The following is a 15,587-nucleotide window of genomic DNA, read 5'->3' on the forward strand; positions in this document are numbered from 1 at the left end:
CTGCATTTATCATATACGGATCAAGAGACTGGCTCTGCAATGAAATTATTACAGCATGAGCAAAAAGAGAAAAAGGATTAAGCAATACCTGCCTACGACCAGTTTTTGTTTTGTCTTGTGCTCCTGACCTCTCACTAGTGTCAAAACTTGGGAAAAAAAACCCTAAATAAAAACCTAACGTCTTTACATGCTGGAAAAATTTACTTACTTCTCTGAAATGAACCTCTAATCAAAGAAAAACCAATTAACATCTTCTGCTGTTGTGAATTTTGGCTGCTCCATCTCAATTCATATTCTTTCTTTATGCCTGCAATGACATCAGCCAATGATAGCAAAAAATGGAAACTCATCACAAGCTTAATTAACAGCCCTTTAAAGGATTCAAGATCCAAATTGTACAGAATTAACAAATTTACAGGAATGGAGCCACTGCCTTCAAGAGTTTTATATAGATGTTATTTAGAGGTCCATGCACCCATGAACAGGGGAAAATACAATAACTGAAAATGTAATCACTGACATATCTTTAATCAGAAGAAGTCTACTCCAGATTCCATTTTTAATCATAAAAGGAAGGAAAAGAACATCAGACATTCCAGTAGTTTTAAAGCTGATGACTCTAATTTCCAAAAATCTTTTCATCTAGAATTTTCATGTTTTTCATGTTTAATGCTTGTAATGGTTCATTGCTTCTCCTTTCACTGAGTATGTGCTCATATACATAATATAATCCTGTTTATCTGAAATTCTTTGGGGATTTCTAAATCCACTTGAGAAGCAGCCATTCATGAGAGGGAAATGGAAGGATTACAATGACTTGCATCAGTTTTCTGAAGAGTTATAGTTCCCTCAATGTAGCCTCTTAAAGGGAGTCTGTGTTCTTTTTTTATTGCACTGAAGGGGTATTTGGAGTGGGACCGGGCTGGGAAGGAAAGTCCAATCAGTGAATTTCCCTTTACCCAGGATTTCAATTAATCAAAGATGTTAATTAATCTGGCAAAAATTTGTGCCACTGCTAGTACAGAAAGAAACTTGAACCCCTCCTGGTCCCTATGCGATTTTGAATAACTACAAATACTTTTTAACTCTGAGAGGTATCTAGCAAAAACCAAATCTAGTTTGAAAACAGGCAATACTACTCCTTGCTTCTGGATATTTCCAAGAGACATACGAAAAGTCCACAAGAAGATTGAGGAAAAGAAACTATGGACAGCATCCATAGAAGAGAATTTGCCACCTCTCTTAAGATGATCTCTTCCCTAGACTACTCAAGAAGTCCAGTGCATCCTTCTTCCACATATATTCCCCACTGCAACCTATAAGCCTAAATGCTTCTCCACTGTGCCAATCACCACACAATTCAATTTCTATGGGTCTCAGTGAAACCAAGGCTTTTTCCAACCAAAACAAGTAAGACAATGTTTACAGCTTTCACCCAGGGTGATTTGTTGACTTTGGCATAAACAGTCTCATTAATCTTTTGAGATTACTTGAAAACAAGAATGTGTTCACATGAAAAGCACTAGCACAGGACAATTTTTCACTCAGTGGTGGAAATACTGGGCTGTTACTCTTGGTAATTTTGTGTTCTAAAACATGATTGCTTTTCAGCTTTTTATCACAAACTCAGATCTTCACATTAATAATTAGATGTTATTTAGGCTTACCTGGAACTGATACAGTGTCAACTATCTTTAAAAGATCTCAAATTAATACTAAATAAGTCATTCTCCTTGTGCAGCACCATTCACGTTTTCATTATCAGTAGCTGACAACACAGCCAGACTGAGGATAAAGACAGTTTATTCCTCTTTTGTGTTTCAGTTTGAGTATGAGCTGAGAAGTGAGGCATTTTAAAAGATTGCCAGTTTTCCCCTAGCCCTGACAGAAGGAGACAGCCATCCTTCCTGTGGCTTGACACACCTACAGTAATACTACCCAGCTGCTCTTTGTGGCTCTCTTCAAATTACTATGATTGTTTCTAAAGGTCACCATTACAGTGGACAAAATAACCCAAATCACCCTTTGAAACTTGAGTTTTCCTTAAGTTTCTTTGTTTTGCACAGCAAACTAACACTTCCCCAAGCTTTCATTGCTGCTTCTACACCAATCTCACACTTGGGCATGTCCTGGGCAGACACACACACTTGTCCTCACTTAAAATATTTTTAACCAAAGTACATTCTCAAAAATTGCAGAAGTGGGATTAAAGCTTGAAAGATTTGTCCTTGTCCTGTGTTCTGGCTGGCTACTCCAATTTTTCCATGACATACCTAGTCATACATTGCAGTCATCCTAAGATGTCTCTAAAGACCTATTACTTGTTAAGGTTATTGAACAATTTGGCATCTCAGCTCTACTGAAAATTAAAATCTTCTTTGGATTCCAGCCTCTGGGTCTAATTCTACCATCAGTAACTGTCTGTCCAGGTAGGTACAATTATAATCACAGTCATGTTCTTAACTTTTTTAAACATTAAAAGGACTGAGCTTTAGTCTCTGTCTTCACAGCAGTATTCCAGACAATGCATCATTCTTTTCTCTCTTTCCTGAATAATTTCCAAGTCCAGCCTCTGTGAACTGTAGCTAAGAAGTGGATATGCTAAGTGCACCATTATCTCCATTGTGTTACAAAACTCTAACATCCCCACCTCTGTTCTCCTCACCTTTCCTTCACTTCTCTACATGTCCATTAGTGCTTAATCAGATCTCTTACCTACAGCATCACAAAACCAAACCATATTTTCTTTTTTATCAAACCATTTTGCCAAAATATTTCCCCAAAACATTGCCAAAGCTGCTTTCTCAGATGTAACATCCCGTTTTATGTTACCCACATTCCACTCCTCAATACATCATCTAACAAGTGACTGTTACCAAACATGGGTCTGTCTTGCAATAAGATCCAGAACTGCACATATGCACTCCTTACATTACTGGTTAAAAATCAAATATAAAAACAAAGACAGAAGGAAAAAAAATCCCCAATTCTCTGCCCCACTGAGGCTCATATACTGTCAACAAGTCCTTGGAATTCAGCACTCACCTAGAATCAGAACATGGTGTGCTGCAGTCAGGGCTCTGAGAGGAGGGAATTTCCCATAAGATTTCAGGAGACACAAAGGTCAGGAGACAGTAATGGGTTTGTATGTGTTGCATCGAAACGCTGATTCAAAACACAGCGTGGATAAAAGTATTGAATTTGATCCATTTCCAGTGACTCTTGGAAACAAACACTGGGTTTTTTACTGATGTATTAATAGATGAACATCACCTCTGATGCAAGTGATGCCAGTGATGGATTTATTTGGAGCCTTTAGCCTGCTAATCCCATTAGTGAAGGCACAGTTGATAGAAAAACCATCCCCAGAGATGTCACTATTTTCTCTTCCAGAAATACTAAGAAAAGGCAAGTAAATGAGTTAGGGATTTTCCACCCATCATTCATACAAATCTTCCATTGCTTCATCTGCTGACAGTCAGACAGGTAGCAAATATCACAAAAAGGGGAAGACTATTTCATTGGGGAAAAGGAGAAGGGATTTTGCTAAAGCTGTTTTCTACTGCAAAACTCCTAAATGGAAACTTATTTGGCATCTCTGTTGGAGCTGAATTGGCAGAGTAAGATGGAAAGCAGTCCTGTATCTCATTACTGCCTCTACTATCACTAGCTGGAAACCTTGGAAAAACAGGACCCTTTCTGCTTAGATACAACTGTGCTGCTGCTGCTGTACAGACTGTCTGGCTTTCTCCTTCCTCCTCAGTATGGATGACACCTGCAAAAAAAGGCTCTTTGTCTTCTCAAAGCTTTACCTACTGCTGCTTATTTTGTACCTGACATCTATTGGTGATATCACATGTATTTCCTAAGGAACAATTACAATGCCAGCAAGGTGGATAAAAAGCCACCACACATATAAAATTAAGTGTTCTCAACCTAATTGCAGTTTAACTTGCTGAAGTAAGTATTTTCATTAATTACTTAAATGCAGACAGATAACAGCTTTCTAAGACAACTAAAAATTGGTGCATAGGAAGAGCAATACTAAAAGCTACTCAATCTTCAGTGAAGCCCAAACAAGACCTGGATTTAAGGTGACCAGTAAGTGGCAGGAAGAATCAAGATATGTAGGAAAAACTCTGCTTTCATGTCAGGCTTCCCCAGAAATAAAGGATGGTGGAAAAGGAGACCAAAAGCTGTGACCCACAGTTGACTGGATGAATTATTTCCAAATAGCTGCACTGATAAAAGAGACATACCAGCTACTTTACCAGCACAGGAAAGGTGTTCTGACACCTCACATAAGCCTCATCAGGGCAGTACAGTATTCGACAGACATATCCAGGCCAGTTCAAAGCTAAAATAGCAACAAGAACACGTTAATCCACTGGACTAATCATCACTCTTGAGACCTAAGCTAATTTTTGCAGGTGTTTCTTTGCATGAGATGTATCAGCACAGAAAGCAAAACTGTGGGCTCCCAATATTGTACCTTGCTTTTCTAGTTTAGGGAACATATGCAAGAGCAGCAGAAATCTAAATTCCATCATTACACTGTTTAAAGTCTGACACTGAAAAAACAACTTGGTTTAGCAGGCAGAACAATCGGCTAATAGGAAATGGAATAGCTGACACTATTTCTAGATAAATCTATATAATTTTCCACTTTTTCTTATTTTTATTTGTAGTTTATTCACTGCAAAGGATCTGTGTGCTTTTACAGAGCTAAGCACAATGGCATCATAAGCAGTCTTCTTTCAGTGCAACAAAAATGCTACATTTTTTTGTTTCTAGGCTCTCACAGTAGGTTAGGGCTGTGTCTCATACTTAAAGATGTCTGGAAAATGGAATATTATATCCAGATTAACACAGACGAAAACAAAAGCTTAAGTCATTCATATAACACAAAGAATCATAGTCCCTTTGCACACCCAGTCTTTAAGTACTTATTTTACAGCTAACACTGGAAATTAGACCCCCACCATCCTCTTCTCTCACTAATAAACTGAGTGTTTTCTCTTAAAGTCACAGACACTCAAAGGGCACATTTGTTACAATTGTGCTGTATGTGCTCAGACAAAACTATCTCCAGTCAGATTGGCCTCTTTAGACACAGTGAGATCAAACAGCTCACAAAATCCTTTGATGGAAATTTAATTCTTTAAAAATATGCACAAGGTAATTGAAAACACATTTTATGATATTTCAGATTATAAACAGTAGATCTCTGGCTGGGTTGAACAAATAGCATTAAGCCTTTTTCTTCCTTCTGAAAAACCACAGTCCTTGGCAGCATAAGGCACTGATGTGTTTTCTGTACCAGCACAGGGAAGCCAGTGATTATAATGAAGAGCTTGTGTTAGAATGCAAATTGTACTCCAACAGAAGAAACTATCTGTAAACATCAGTTATTGTTCATTCAAAGCCATTTTGTGATATTAGCATGTTTTTCTAAGATCTAAGCACAAGGTCTGGGTTTATTACATACCCCATCCCCCCTTGCTCCCTTGCACAAGTCTTCAGGAAAAAGCAAAAATAAATATCCTTTGCTCACAATCTCCAGTCTTACCATCAATTCTACACATCCTAGAACAGTGTAAAAATTCCAAGTCCACCTTTACTCACTTGGTATTTAAACCCCCTTGACTTTGCTAGTACTGTGAAGTTATGATGAAACATATTTTTATGCAGCTTTATAAAAACAACAGTTACAAGGGGAGACACTGCTTTGTCCATAAGTACCACTTCCACACACATGGAGGCCTGTTTGGCTCCATCACTAGTATTTTGTGCATTTGCTATATGAACAAGGAAGCCCTGAGCAGCAAATGCCACGGGGCTGTTCAAAACTTCAGCACTTCATGCTGTCAGACCACTTTAATTTTGATTCTATTTTGTTCTATCTTCATGGCAGCAAGACAGAGCTGTTACAGGTCTGTGTTAGGTGCCACAGAAACCACGTGTAAGAACATGACAACCAAGGTCTCTTTTTCTTCCTCTGAAGACAGGATGTTAATGGGGTGGAGTGAGTAAGAACTTCTCTAGTAAAACTGTTTTAGAAAGCAGTACCTCTGTCAGAGCTAAAGTATTTCATTCAGGATAGTGTGAAGGAGGCAATTTCTAATCAAAGAAAAAAGTGCAAAACCAATCTTAACTTACCCCAAAGGAATGCGGATCCAGGAGTGCACAGGTGTTCAGACTCTACTGGAATCATACACAGGCCACCTGTGTACCTCAGGCTTCATATGACTTCATGAATGGAAAGTATCTCAATGCACTTAAAAGGTCTTTTAGTAGTAAGAGTCTGTGTCTCCCCTTTCTCCTGTCCTCAAGGGAAAAGAGGTGGGGAGAATCCAGAACTGTCTGGGCTTCCTTCTGTGGAACAGAAGAAAAATCCTTGTGCTCAACACATCTCAGGCTCAATTTCAAAAGTGCACGTTTTACCTGTTACATTTTTGACAGACTGCATAACCCAGTCCCTATACTTTCTCCTCAAACTACAAATTACACTCGGTCCTAAAAAGGAAACAGCTATGATTTCTATTTCCACAGACTTTATGTTTCATCTCAACTTCTTCCAAGTCAGTGGACTGTTAGAAATACAGAAGTTTTTCTCCTGAGCTGGAACAACACAGATCAAGGAAGGTTCAAAAAGCAGACCAAGACTGATGTAGCCTTTCCTTAGGGTAAAATGTACCTTGCTTCAGCTTTCTCACTGTTTTAGTGACAAATTAGAAAGCAAAGACAAACATTTGGTGAAACAATGGTACTCACCCTCTCCCTCTCTGCTCCCCCTTCTGTCTCTTTATATTGACAGAAGCCTCTTCATTGTGTGAGGGTTAAAGAGGAGCCCTTAAGGAAAACACCTCCCCCACCTCAGAAGTAGTTATGTTTAAATATAGCTTCCTGGTTTGTTAGATTCACAAGAACACACACAATGTCTGAAAACTCTATGAATTTGGAATGTTAGGGTATCATCCACGCTTTAAACCCTTGCTCTTGTTTTCCCTGGGTCACTGAAAGAATGTGCTGCCCTTTATATAAAAGAAATAAGAAGTTAATGTGTGAAGTCTATAGGGCTCCCCTCTTCCATAAAACCCTTTTAAGGGATTCTTCATCATAACTGAAATTTTGAAAGGTGCAACAATCCAAAAAGACAGTGCAATCTAATAATAAATCATAATAAATCAATCTTTAAAGTGAGAACACACTCAAACTGTGCAGGAGGAATTGCAGTGCCATGTGAAGGGAGCCTAGGTAAAGCCCAGCACACAGTGGTGAGGCAAAGCTGAATGGGCTCCTTATTGTGCTGCACCACACTCCCTGGGTGAAGTGAAAGTAGAGGAAAATGAAGTCTTTCCCTCTCACAACTAAAGCTAGAACAATGAAAATCACAGGGCAGCATTGACTTGTTAAACAGTTTCTGCTGGCTCTATTTTAAAACTCTAAAGGCTTTGAAGTGGAGTTGTAAACTCAATTGATTTCAAACAAAAGGCTAATGTAATCCACTTTCAGCACCAGTACCATGCTGGCAGTGAATACACCCCTCTCAGTAACAGAAATTACTTATTAGTGTTTAAAGCAATTCATTTCAATGTTTTTAAGCCACTTAAGAAGCTGGATAGGAATGCTGTTGGCTGAATTCAGCCACAGAGAAACAAAGCTAATATCTGGACCTGTTTTACTGCGGGACAGTGAGGCCTCCAGGAACACTAGCATTAATATCTGACACATTCATGTGTCCTTTCTGTCCCAAACTGCTTTCCAGGTATTGTAGTTTTACATATGACTTGTTACGCCCAGCCCTGGAGTGCAGCCATCTCTGAGGTGGGATGCACAGATTTAGCTCTGCAAGATCAGCAGGATCTGATAGAGCAGTAGCAGACACTGCATCAGCTTATGGGGTTGGGCAGCTCTCAGATTCAGACACTGGAATATGGAAAGTTTGGAAATACTGGCCACCCTTTAAAAAATTTATAACACAAGCCATGAAAATGTGGCAACAAGATCAGAAGTCTGCAAGAACAGCCAAATGGAAAAAGATCTAGGCAGGAACTGATTAGAAGAACATGGGACAGACTGAAGGGAATTATCAATTGTAGAAAGTCTAAGAAAAACAAGAACAAGTGGAACATAGAACAGGTCAAAATTTTTAAACGTTTCCAATAAGTTTCACAGCATTTGGCCCCTTTATTTGGAAAGTACATGTGATACACCAGGGGAAAAGAATGACTCAAGGCAGAGTGTGAAATGAGGCAGATTTTAAAGTGATCTTGAGATAGTTTTACATGTGCACAAGAAAGCTGCACTGCCTGGTTTCACTGTGGGTTTGAGTTTCTAACCAAAAGGTAGAATTTGTGTTAACAGACCCTTGGGTTGGAGAAACCTCTAGAACAGTCCAGAAAGCCAGTGCTTGGCAGTGGGCACCCAGGATAAGGAACCCAGGAGTGATACCAAACTTCCTGGGGTAACTGGAGTCCTGTTGAAGGCCCACTGACTAGAATTCATGTTGTCCAGCAGATGTATTCTGGGCTAGATCTGCTCTTTGATCTTCCAGGACTCTTGGAAAAAATCTACCATATCATTAATGTCCAGACAGATTTGGACAAGGAGAATCTGCTTTCAAGAAGCTTTTGTAAAAGGAGGGAGGGAGGACACAGCCTAAGAGGATTTTGCTATAACCAGTTATAAATATTTGAATTAACATTCCCACATTGTTGACAGTTTCCAATGTCTGTCTCTCCTTGCTTCTGCAGAACTGACCTGCATGTTAATCCAAGAGCTCTTCTTCATGGATAAAGTAACTATGCTGAATGCCTTGCAAAACTTTACTACTTTCCTCTTCTACTTTCATATCACTTGACCTCATTACAGACTTAAGAACTTTGAGACTATCAGTCTCTTCCTCAAATTAGGATACTGAAATCCTTTAACATAACAGCAATTGAAAAATATCAATATCAATCTGTAATTAGAGGAACTAAGCCATGTTTGATACAGAGAAAGGAGATTTTTAGATGCATCTCAGCCTCTCAGAATAGTTTATTTTAATAAACTTTATTAGCTAATTAATAATTTAAAAATAATTTTATTATTTCATTAACTTCATTAATGGTTTATTTTAATAAACTTAATGTAAATGTCCTCCATGTTTTCTATCTCAGATGAGCACAAAGCCATTTTCAATGTGAATGCCAATCACTCCTGAGTTAGCTTACACAGCAACAGCACTGTCCCTCTCAAATTAAAGCTTTACTCCAAAAGAGGTAGAGAAATTATTCTTTACTTTTGTTAGTAACAAAATACCACAGGCACACCCCTATCTCAAACTTCTCTTTACCAGGTAGGAAGAGTATGCCATCTCTCCAGCAGACCAGACAGGTAACCACCCCAAATCCACAAAACCTTTGTGCTTGCCAAGGACAAAAAATAATTTGGTGAGCATGAGACCTCCCACAGGCAAAAATGAAATGTTATGGCAAAGGTCTCTTTTTCCCATTTTTTTGCTCACTTCATACTTCCCACTGTTTGCTGCTGCTCATCACTAGCTAATGTTTGATTGAGCAGCCTGGGGCTGCACAGATACTCAGGAGTCGATGTTTAGCTCACCCTGAGCTGTACTAGAGTGCACAACACAGCACTACTCACCCTCATTACACACTCTTCTGTTTTTCTAGCTGCTGCGATGCACAACGAAACAGTTAATGCTCACCGTTAAAGCTGTATCAGTGCCACTGGAATCAGCCATCCATTGAATGAATGAGAGGAATTCAGCACCTCAAGGCTTCTTGTTTCAGGCTGCTTGCCAACTCAGGTGGCTGCAGCAGTGGCTGCTCTCTTTCAAACATCTCTCCACAGCTCCCAAAACTAGAAATTTACTCATAGAAAATAGAGTATAACTGTGGTATCTGTCCCGTCCCCAGATTTTACCCAGTTCTTTTGTAGGGGAGGTCTGTCTCACTAGTTTAGAAGTCCTGTGTTTACCTACAGTTTTCATCAAGACAGCATTTTACAGCAAGACAGCCTTCTTAGGAGGGCACAAACATTTTCTCTGCTCCCTCATGGCTTGCTTAGGGTTGCATACATTCACACCATATGTGAGCTGTATTTTAATGTGCATGGCCAGCGAGGAAAGCTGTCACCTCTCCACCCCCAGAGGAGTGTGAAAGCTGGACTATGACACAAACCACAAAAACAGGCAGTGGGCCAGATCCCAGAAAGCAAGCAATTCTCATTCCTAAGTACTTGCTGGTTTCCTATTGACTGCAGTGGGAAACTTCCAAGTTCCCACTCCCAGTCTCTGGGACAGTAGCAAAAAAAAAAATGCAGACTTTCTGAGCACAGCACTGCAGAGGTTAACAAACCTGCACGGCCCTGCAGCTTCACTACACTGCCTCACACACCACTAATGGGACACTGGCATTGATCTGGAATTCCCTCCTGGCAGTTACAGATTTAAACAAGCAAACTCCAGAACAACCACATCTCAAAGGCATTTTGCCCATGTGAAATACAATTGTCTGTCACTAGTCAAGGGAGCTTTACAGAACTAACAGCTTACAGTATCACTTCCTTCAAATTCACAAACATGAACCAGAGCACCACACTTCCATCCCTTCCATGACAAAAGCAGGAAATTCCCCCCACCCATTATTCCAGGGGAGGAGGATTTAGAACCCAAAATGGACAATCTGAAAGGTTAGCTAGAGAGAAGCATGGGTCCCAATTAGGGAAGCAACAGCTAAAGTACCTGGGTAACAACAGTAAATAACTTCAATAAACAGAAATGGAAAAGGCTTCCAAGATGATTAAAGCAACAGCAAGTGAAACAAAAGTGAATGTATAGATGCTACAGAAGAGATAAAACAGAATTGGGATCAGCATCTCGCAAAGAAATCGTTCTGATTAAATTGATAAGCCACACGAATGAGGAACTGAGAAACTCCTGGATGAAGTTCTGGCAGACAGTGCTACTGAGAGCCTTAATGTATAAAGAAAGGAGTAGAGAATAAACGATAGGATGTAGTTTGATCATTAAGTGAAACGTTACCAAACTATCATTGTCGTAAATGAAGTCAGACAGCCAGAGATGTTGGACAGCAAGCCACAAAAATGCCCCAATGTCTCATTCTTATGCATATCATATCTCTAGTGACCATCAGTAGCACTTGCCTTGGGAAAGAACACAAAGCCAGAGTAAGCTTACAGCAATTCTTTCCCAAATACACCCTCCTGGCTTTTGGCAGTCAGCAGTTTATGGACTTAAGAAGTCAGACCATCACGTTTCATAGTCCCTGAGTTTAACCTCTATTAATTTAACCTCTTCCTGAACCCAGTTTTTGACCTTCTTGACATTTTATTGTAGTGAGTTCCACAATCTATTTCACATGCCTTGTATTTAAAGAAAAAAAAAGTAAAAAATATTTATATAAGACAATTTGTTTGAAGCTTGTTGTCTGAGTTTTACTAACTTCTCCCTTTATTCAAATGAAGCTATGTCTGATTATTCCTTGTTTACCCTCTCCACATAATTTCTAGTTTTATGACACCCTTGGCCTCCAACCAAGATTTTTTTCTCAAACTGGAGAGTCCTGGTTTACCCTCTGGTCCTATGGCTGTCATTCCATACCTAGAGGGTTTCTGCACATCTTTGAATCCTCAGTTCTATCAAGCCTTTCTGAGTTATAGTCAGAGCTGCGGATACAAGTTATGAAAATACCAGAATAATTGTTTCTGATTTATTCTGAACTTTGTTATTTGGCCACCCCTGGAACTGACAGTTTGATAGAGCTATCTGCAGCAATGCCAAACCCCCTTGCTCTACATAAGAATTTAAATTACATGTTTCATTAACATATTGCAGGTTCTCAAATCCCTAGTTGTATTTATTACTACAATACTTTCAGATAATCTGTCTAGAATTAACCCAGACACAAATCTCAGCACCACATCTCAGCAATGCTGTACATGTAGGTGAACATTCATTCCAATTCCACAAAGTTTTTCAAGTAGAAAGTTGGTTTGGGAATAAAACATACCATGAACTAGTCTCATATCATCCCTAACACTCAGAGGTATTTGACATATAGAGGAACAAAAAGCTGCCAAAAACATTCCCTCCATTTCTCATAAGTTGATCTATAATGAAGAGAAGCATCAAGAAAAGCTGTGTGTTTGATTCTCACTCTTAGCACTCTTGTTTCCCTCCCCTTCTCCAAGAGCATGATATATGGATATAAACCAGTAGCCTCAATGCTTCACACACACACCTCCCAAGTTAACAGAAAAGATGAAAACCAGCTGTATTCTAATTTGCCTCTGTTCTAAGCGATTCCCACATTTATCAATATTTCATCTAGCTTTTTTTTGGCACCAACGTTTTCCATATTACTTAAAGGGGAGACTAAAGACAGGAGGGGAGAACATAAATATAAATCCTGTGCAAAGGAAAAGAAACCCTACTGCTGCCAGGTTTTACAGTGGGACACTTGCTTTGCAAGACCATTCACTGCCTTTTATGATTTTTCTCTCTTGCAATAGGACTCCCAATAATTTTCTCATTTTGAATAACCAGAACAAGAAAAATTAATATAGATTCCTTTGAAAGTAGAAGAAAGCTTCTAATTCCATAGCTCTTCAATGTTAACTCAGAGAAATTGAACAGTTTTAATCCACTCCTAAAAACCAAATATACTTCAAAGGGTGCTTGGAAAAGATTGTTTTTTGCTCACCCACTGAGAGCTTCCGGGTTCTGCACATGCAGCGGCAGGTTCCAAAACAGCAACTGGCTCAGGAAACTTCTAAGGTATCAAATCCACAGGTGGAATGCTGCTTGCCTGGACAGCAAGTGAGAGAAAAATACTTCTAGAGGCTCTTGGAGGGCAGTACCATGGTTTTATCCCATGCAGCAAATCCACACAGGCACTCGCTCCATCGCACAGGCACAGGCTCTGCCGGCTCCCTGGTAACCAGCTCTCTGTTTTGTTGACCAGACTGTTGGAAATCATTAGGGAGAGAAAAGCATGACTTGGCAGTAATGCCCTGGACTCAGAATACATGAGTTGTGCCACTATCAGTTTCTGTGAAAAGGGGTAACTACAGTGACCTTTGTTAAGGTACTTCATCCTTCCAGGAGAGAGTTCCTGATTTTTTATTTATAAAAGGATGGGACCTTTGTGTTTCTAAGTGCAAACTTCTTATCCCTGGAGCTGTGTCTGTTGTTAGTGCTTATAAAGGAAAAGAAACATGTTTCTGATCTTCAGCCCTGAAGGACCTTGGATCCACTCTTTAAGTATCAGCAGGTACCAATAACAACATTCACCTTCTCCTTCCTGTCCCCCTACCTCCTGTTCTCATATTCTTACCCTTCCTTTTTTAATTACTTTACCACTCAACCAAGCACAGAGGGATCTGGATCAGGACTGAAAATAAAATCACATTACATTCAAAAGGACCAGAATCTGGAGTTTGAATATCTTCCTTTCTTCCAAGATGCAACTTTTCAAAGGTCCCTCTCTACATGGTGTCTTAATAATATATTCTAAGTTGAATTCCTGAAATTCTTTATTGAGGAGAATAAGAGAAGTAAGACAATATCATTTTCATGAACAGAAAGATTGTTTGTCACATCAGAAAAATCCCCACATATGAAGATATGGTAAAAATGTACCATTACTTGCTGAGATCCAGAACAGTGCAGAATCGGAATGGTAGAGACTGCTTCAGAAATTTTCCAATAAATGAGCTGTCTACATTTATAAACTGATAACTGGAACTTTGAGCAACCTGGTCCTGTAGAAGGTGTCCCTGGCCCTGGAAGGGGGTTTGGAATGAGATGATTTTTAAGGGCCCTTCTAAGCCAAACCAATCTATGACTCAATGAACTGGTGAACAGAGTTCACCAGTTCATTGAGTCATAGATTGGTTCACCAGAGTTCACAGAGTTCACCAGTTTTGTGAGATGCTGTAAAATGTCTTTCCCTTACTCAGGGATGAGGATGAGGATGAAAGAAGGAAAACCAATAAGCAGGGAACATAATGGCTGAGTCTCAGGAAATGTTAGCTGGAAAGGATCTCTACACATCCATAACCCAAAATCTTGCTTGAAGAAGAATTTCCATTTCTGCCATTTCTGGGCAACAAATTTCACAGCTGCAGTACACTCATAAGCTTCAATGGGAACCACTCAAGCTGTAACCTGTGGACACTGCCCCTCCCTTTTGCATCTGCCACTGCTGAGAAAAGCTGGGGTGTTCCATAGTTGTAGTTCCCCTTCAAGTAATTGCAGGCTGTGATTTGACTGACAGCTCAGCAGCAAGACTAAATATGAAATCTTTGTAAATCCATCACTAGAGTAGGATACACTTACCAATGAAATCTCTTTGAAAAGGAAATAGTGAAATTGAAGAGTTGAATTTTCAGTTTCTTGCTAATTTACATAATTTTAAATTAAATACAATAGCATAGAATAAAATAATATCTTTCATTAAAAGTAGAGGTCAGCTAAAAGTGAGATTTTCTTCCATGCCATTTGAAGAGAAATAACTTTTGCCCTGGTGGCTGTGATTTGCAGCTCTCAATTCCTCACAGGAAATAAGAAAAGAAATTTCAATGTAAACTTTTTTCTCCCCTTTAATGTAGGAGTGGAAAAGGAGTATTAACTGCTCTGTTGGCACTCAGAGGGGCTATGATTGAGAGAAAAAACACCCCATGGAATATGTAAAAATGTATTTCATTACAAAACATAATTAGTTCCTGCAAAAATATCCATTTTTAATGAATTCTTTTCCAAGTTTAATGTCATCATCACAGTCTAAGTTATATATTCAAATCTATGCCATTACAGGACGTTTGTACTAGCCTGTTTCCTTAACCAAAACAAACACACAGTCTAACTAGAATAGTATGTGTAAAGTTAGTGTGTTCATGCCAAGACACTGCACTTTCACTGTTATTTGGTTTTCTTCCCTCTGCTTCTGAGTACCTTTGGGATGTGTCTTCATAAAGGAGCTATTGAATCAGCATACAGAAAGTTAGTATTTTGCAATATGCATTCAAGTTACTTTAAAAGGTAAAATTTTGGGTCAACTAAAGGTAAAATTTTGGGTCAAAATTTAATACATTTACCTCAATAAAGCCAAAACTCCTCCCTAGGTAATTCTCCCTAACTCTTAAGGTCAAGAGTGCACAACATTCCCAATTCAATCTATTTGTGTTCTTGGATGAAAACAGGTTAATGACCAGATCCAGACTAGATGCAACTCCAATGACTCCATATGGTCTCAAACACTTTAAGAATTGTCATGGTAATGATAAGCATGAGCTGATCCATCCAAAGTATGAAACTGCTCATGTGTGATTGACATTTGTCCTAACCTGGCCATTCTCATAAAAATCAGCACTTCCATACTGCCTCAGTCTTTTATGCAATGAAGCCAAACTGCTGAAGACCCACAAAAACTTTTTTCTACCATTTTTCTACATAAATTTCTTTTACTACATTGTTTATTCAGACCATACTAAAAAAGCTTAAGTCCAAGAACTGCTGCAGTTTTAGTCAAAGATGTTGGGGTTTTCAAAATGTATCA

At 39.1% G+C, this 15,587-nt stretch overlaps 1 protein-coding gene across 4 annotated transcripts in view; it reads right to left on the minus strand.

Annotated features, from left to right (window-relative positions):
- The window catches only part of MYLK (myosin light chain kinase), a 194,230-nt gene that overhangs the window by 158,656 nt on the left and 19,987 nt on the right, over positions 1-15,587 (minus strand). For 2 of the 4 annotated variants that reach the window (XM_077181661.1, XM_077181663.1), the window contains exon 1: positions 12,732-12,941. The exons of the other annotated variants lie outside the window; for them this stretch is intronic. In XM_077181661.1, the coding sequence (XP_077037776.1) occupies positions 12,732-12,759 (28 nt within the window). In that variant the 5' untranslated portion in view covers positions 12,760-12,941. Of the gene's footprint in view, positions 1-12,731; positions 12,942-15,587 lie in introns of those variants that run through there. 4 annotated transcript variants of the gene reach the window in all.

This window comes from Agelaius phoeniceus, chromosome 7, assembly GCF_051311805.1.
Source record: "Agelaius phoeniceus isolate bAgePho1 chromosome 7, bAgePho1.hap1, whole genome shotgun sequence".
NCBI lineage: Eukaryota > Metazoa > Chordata > Aves > Passeriformes > Icteridae > Agelaius > Agelaius phoeniceus.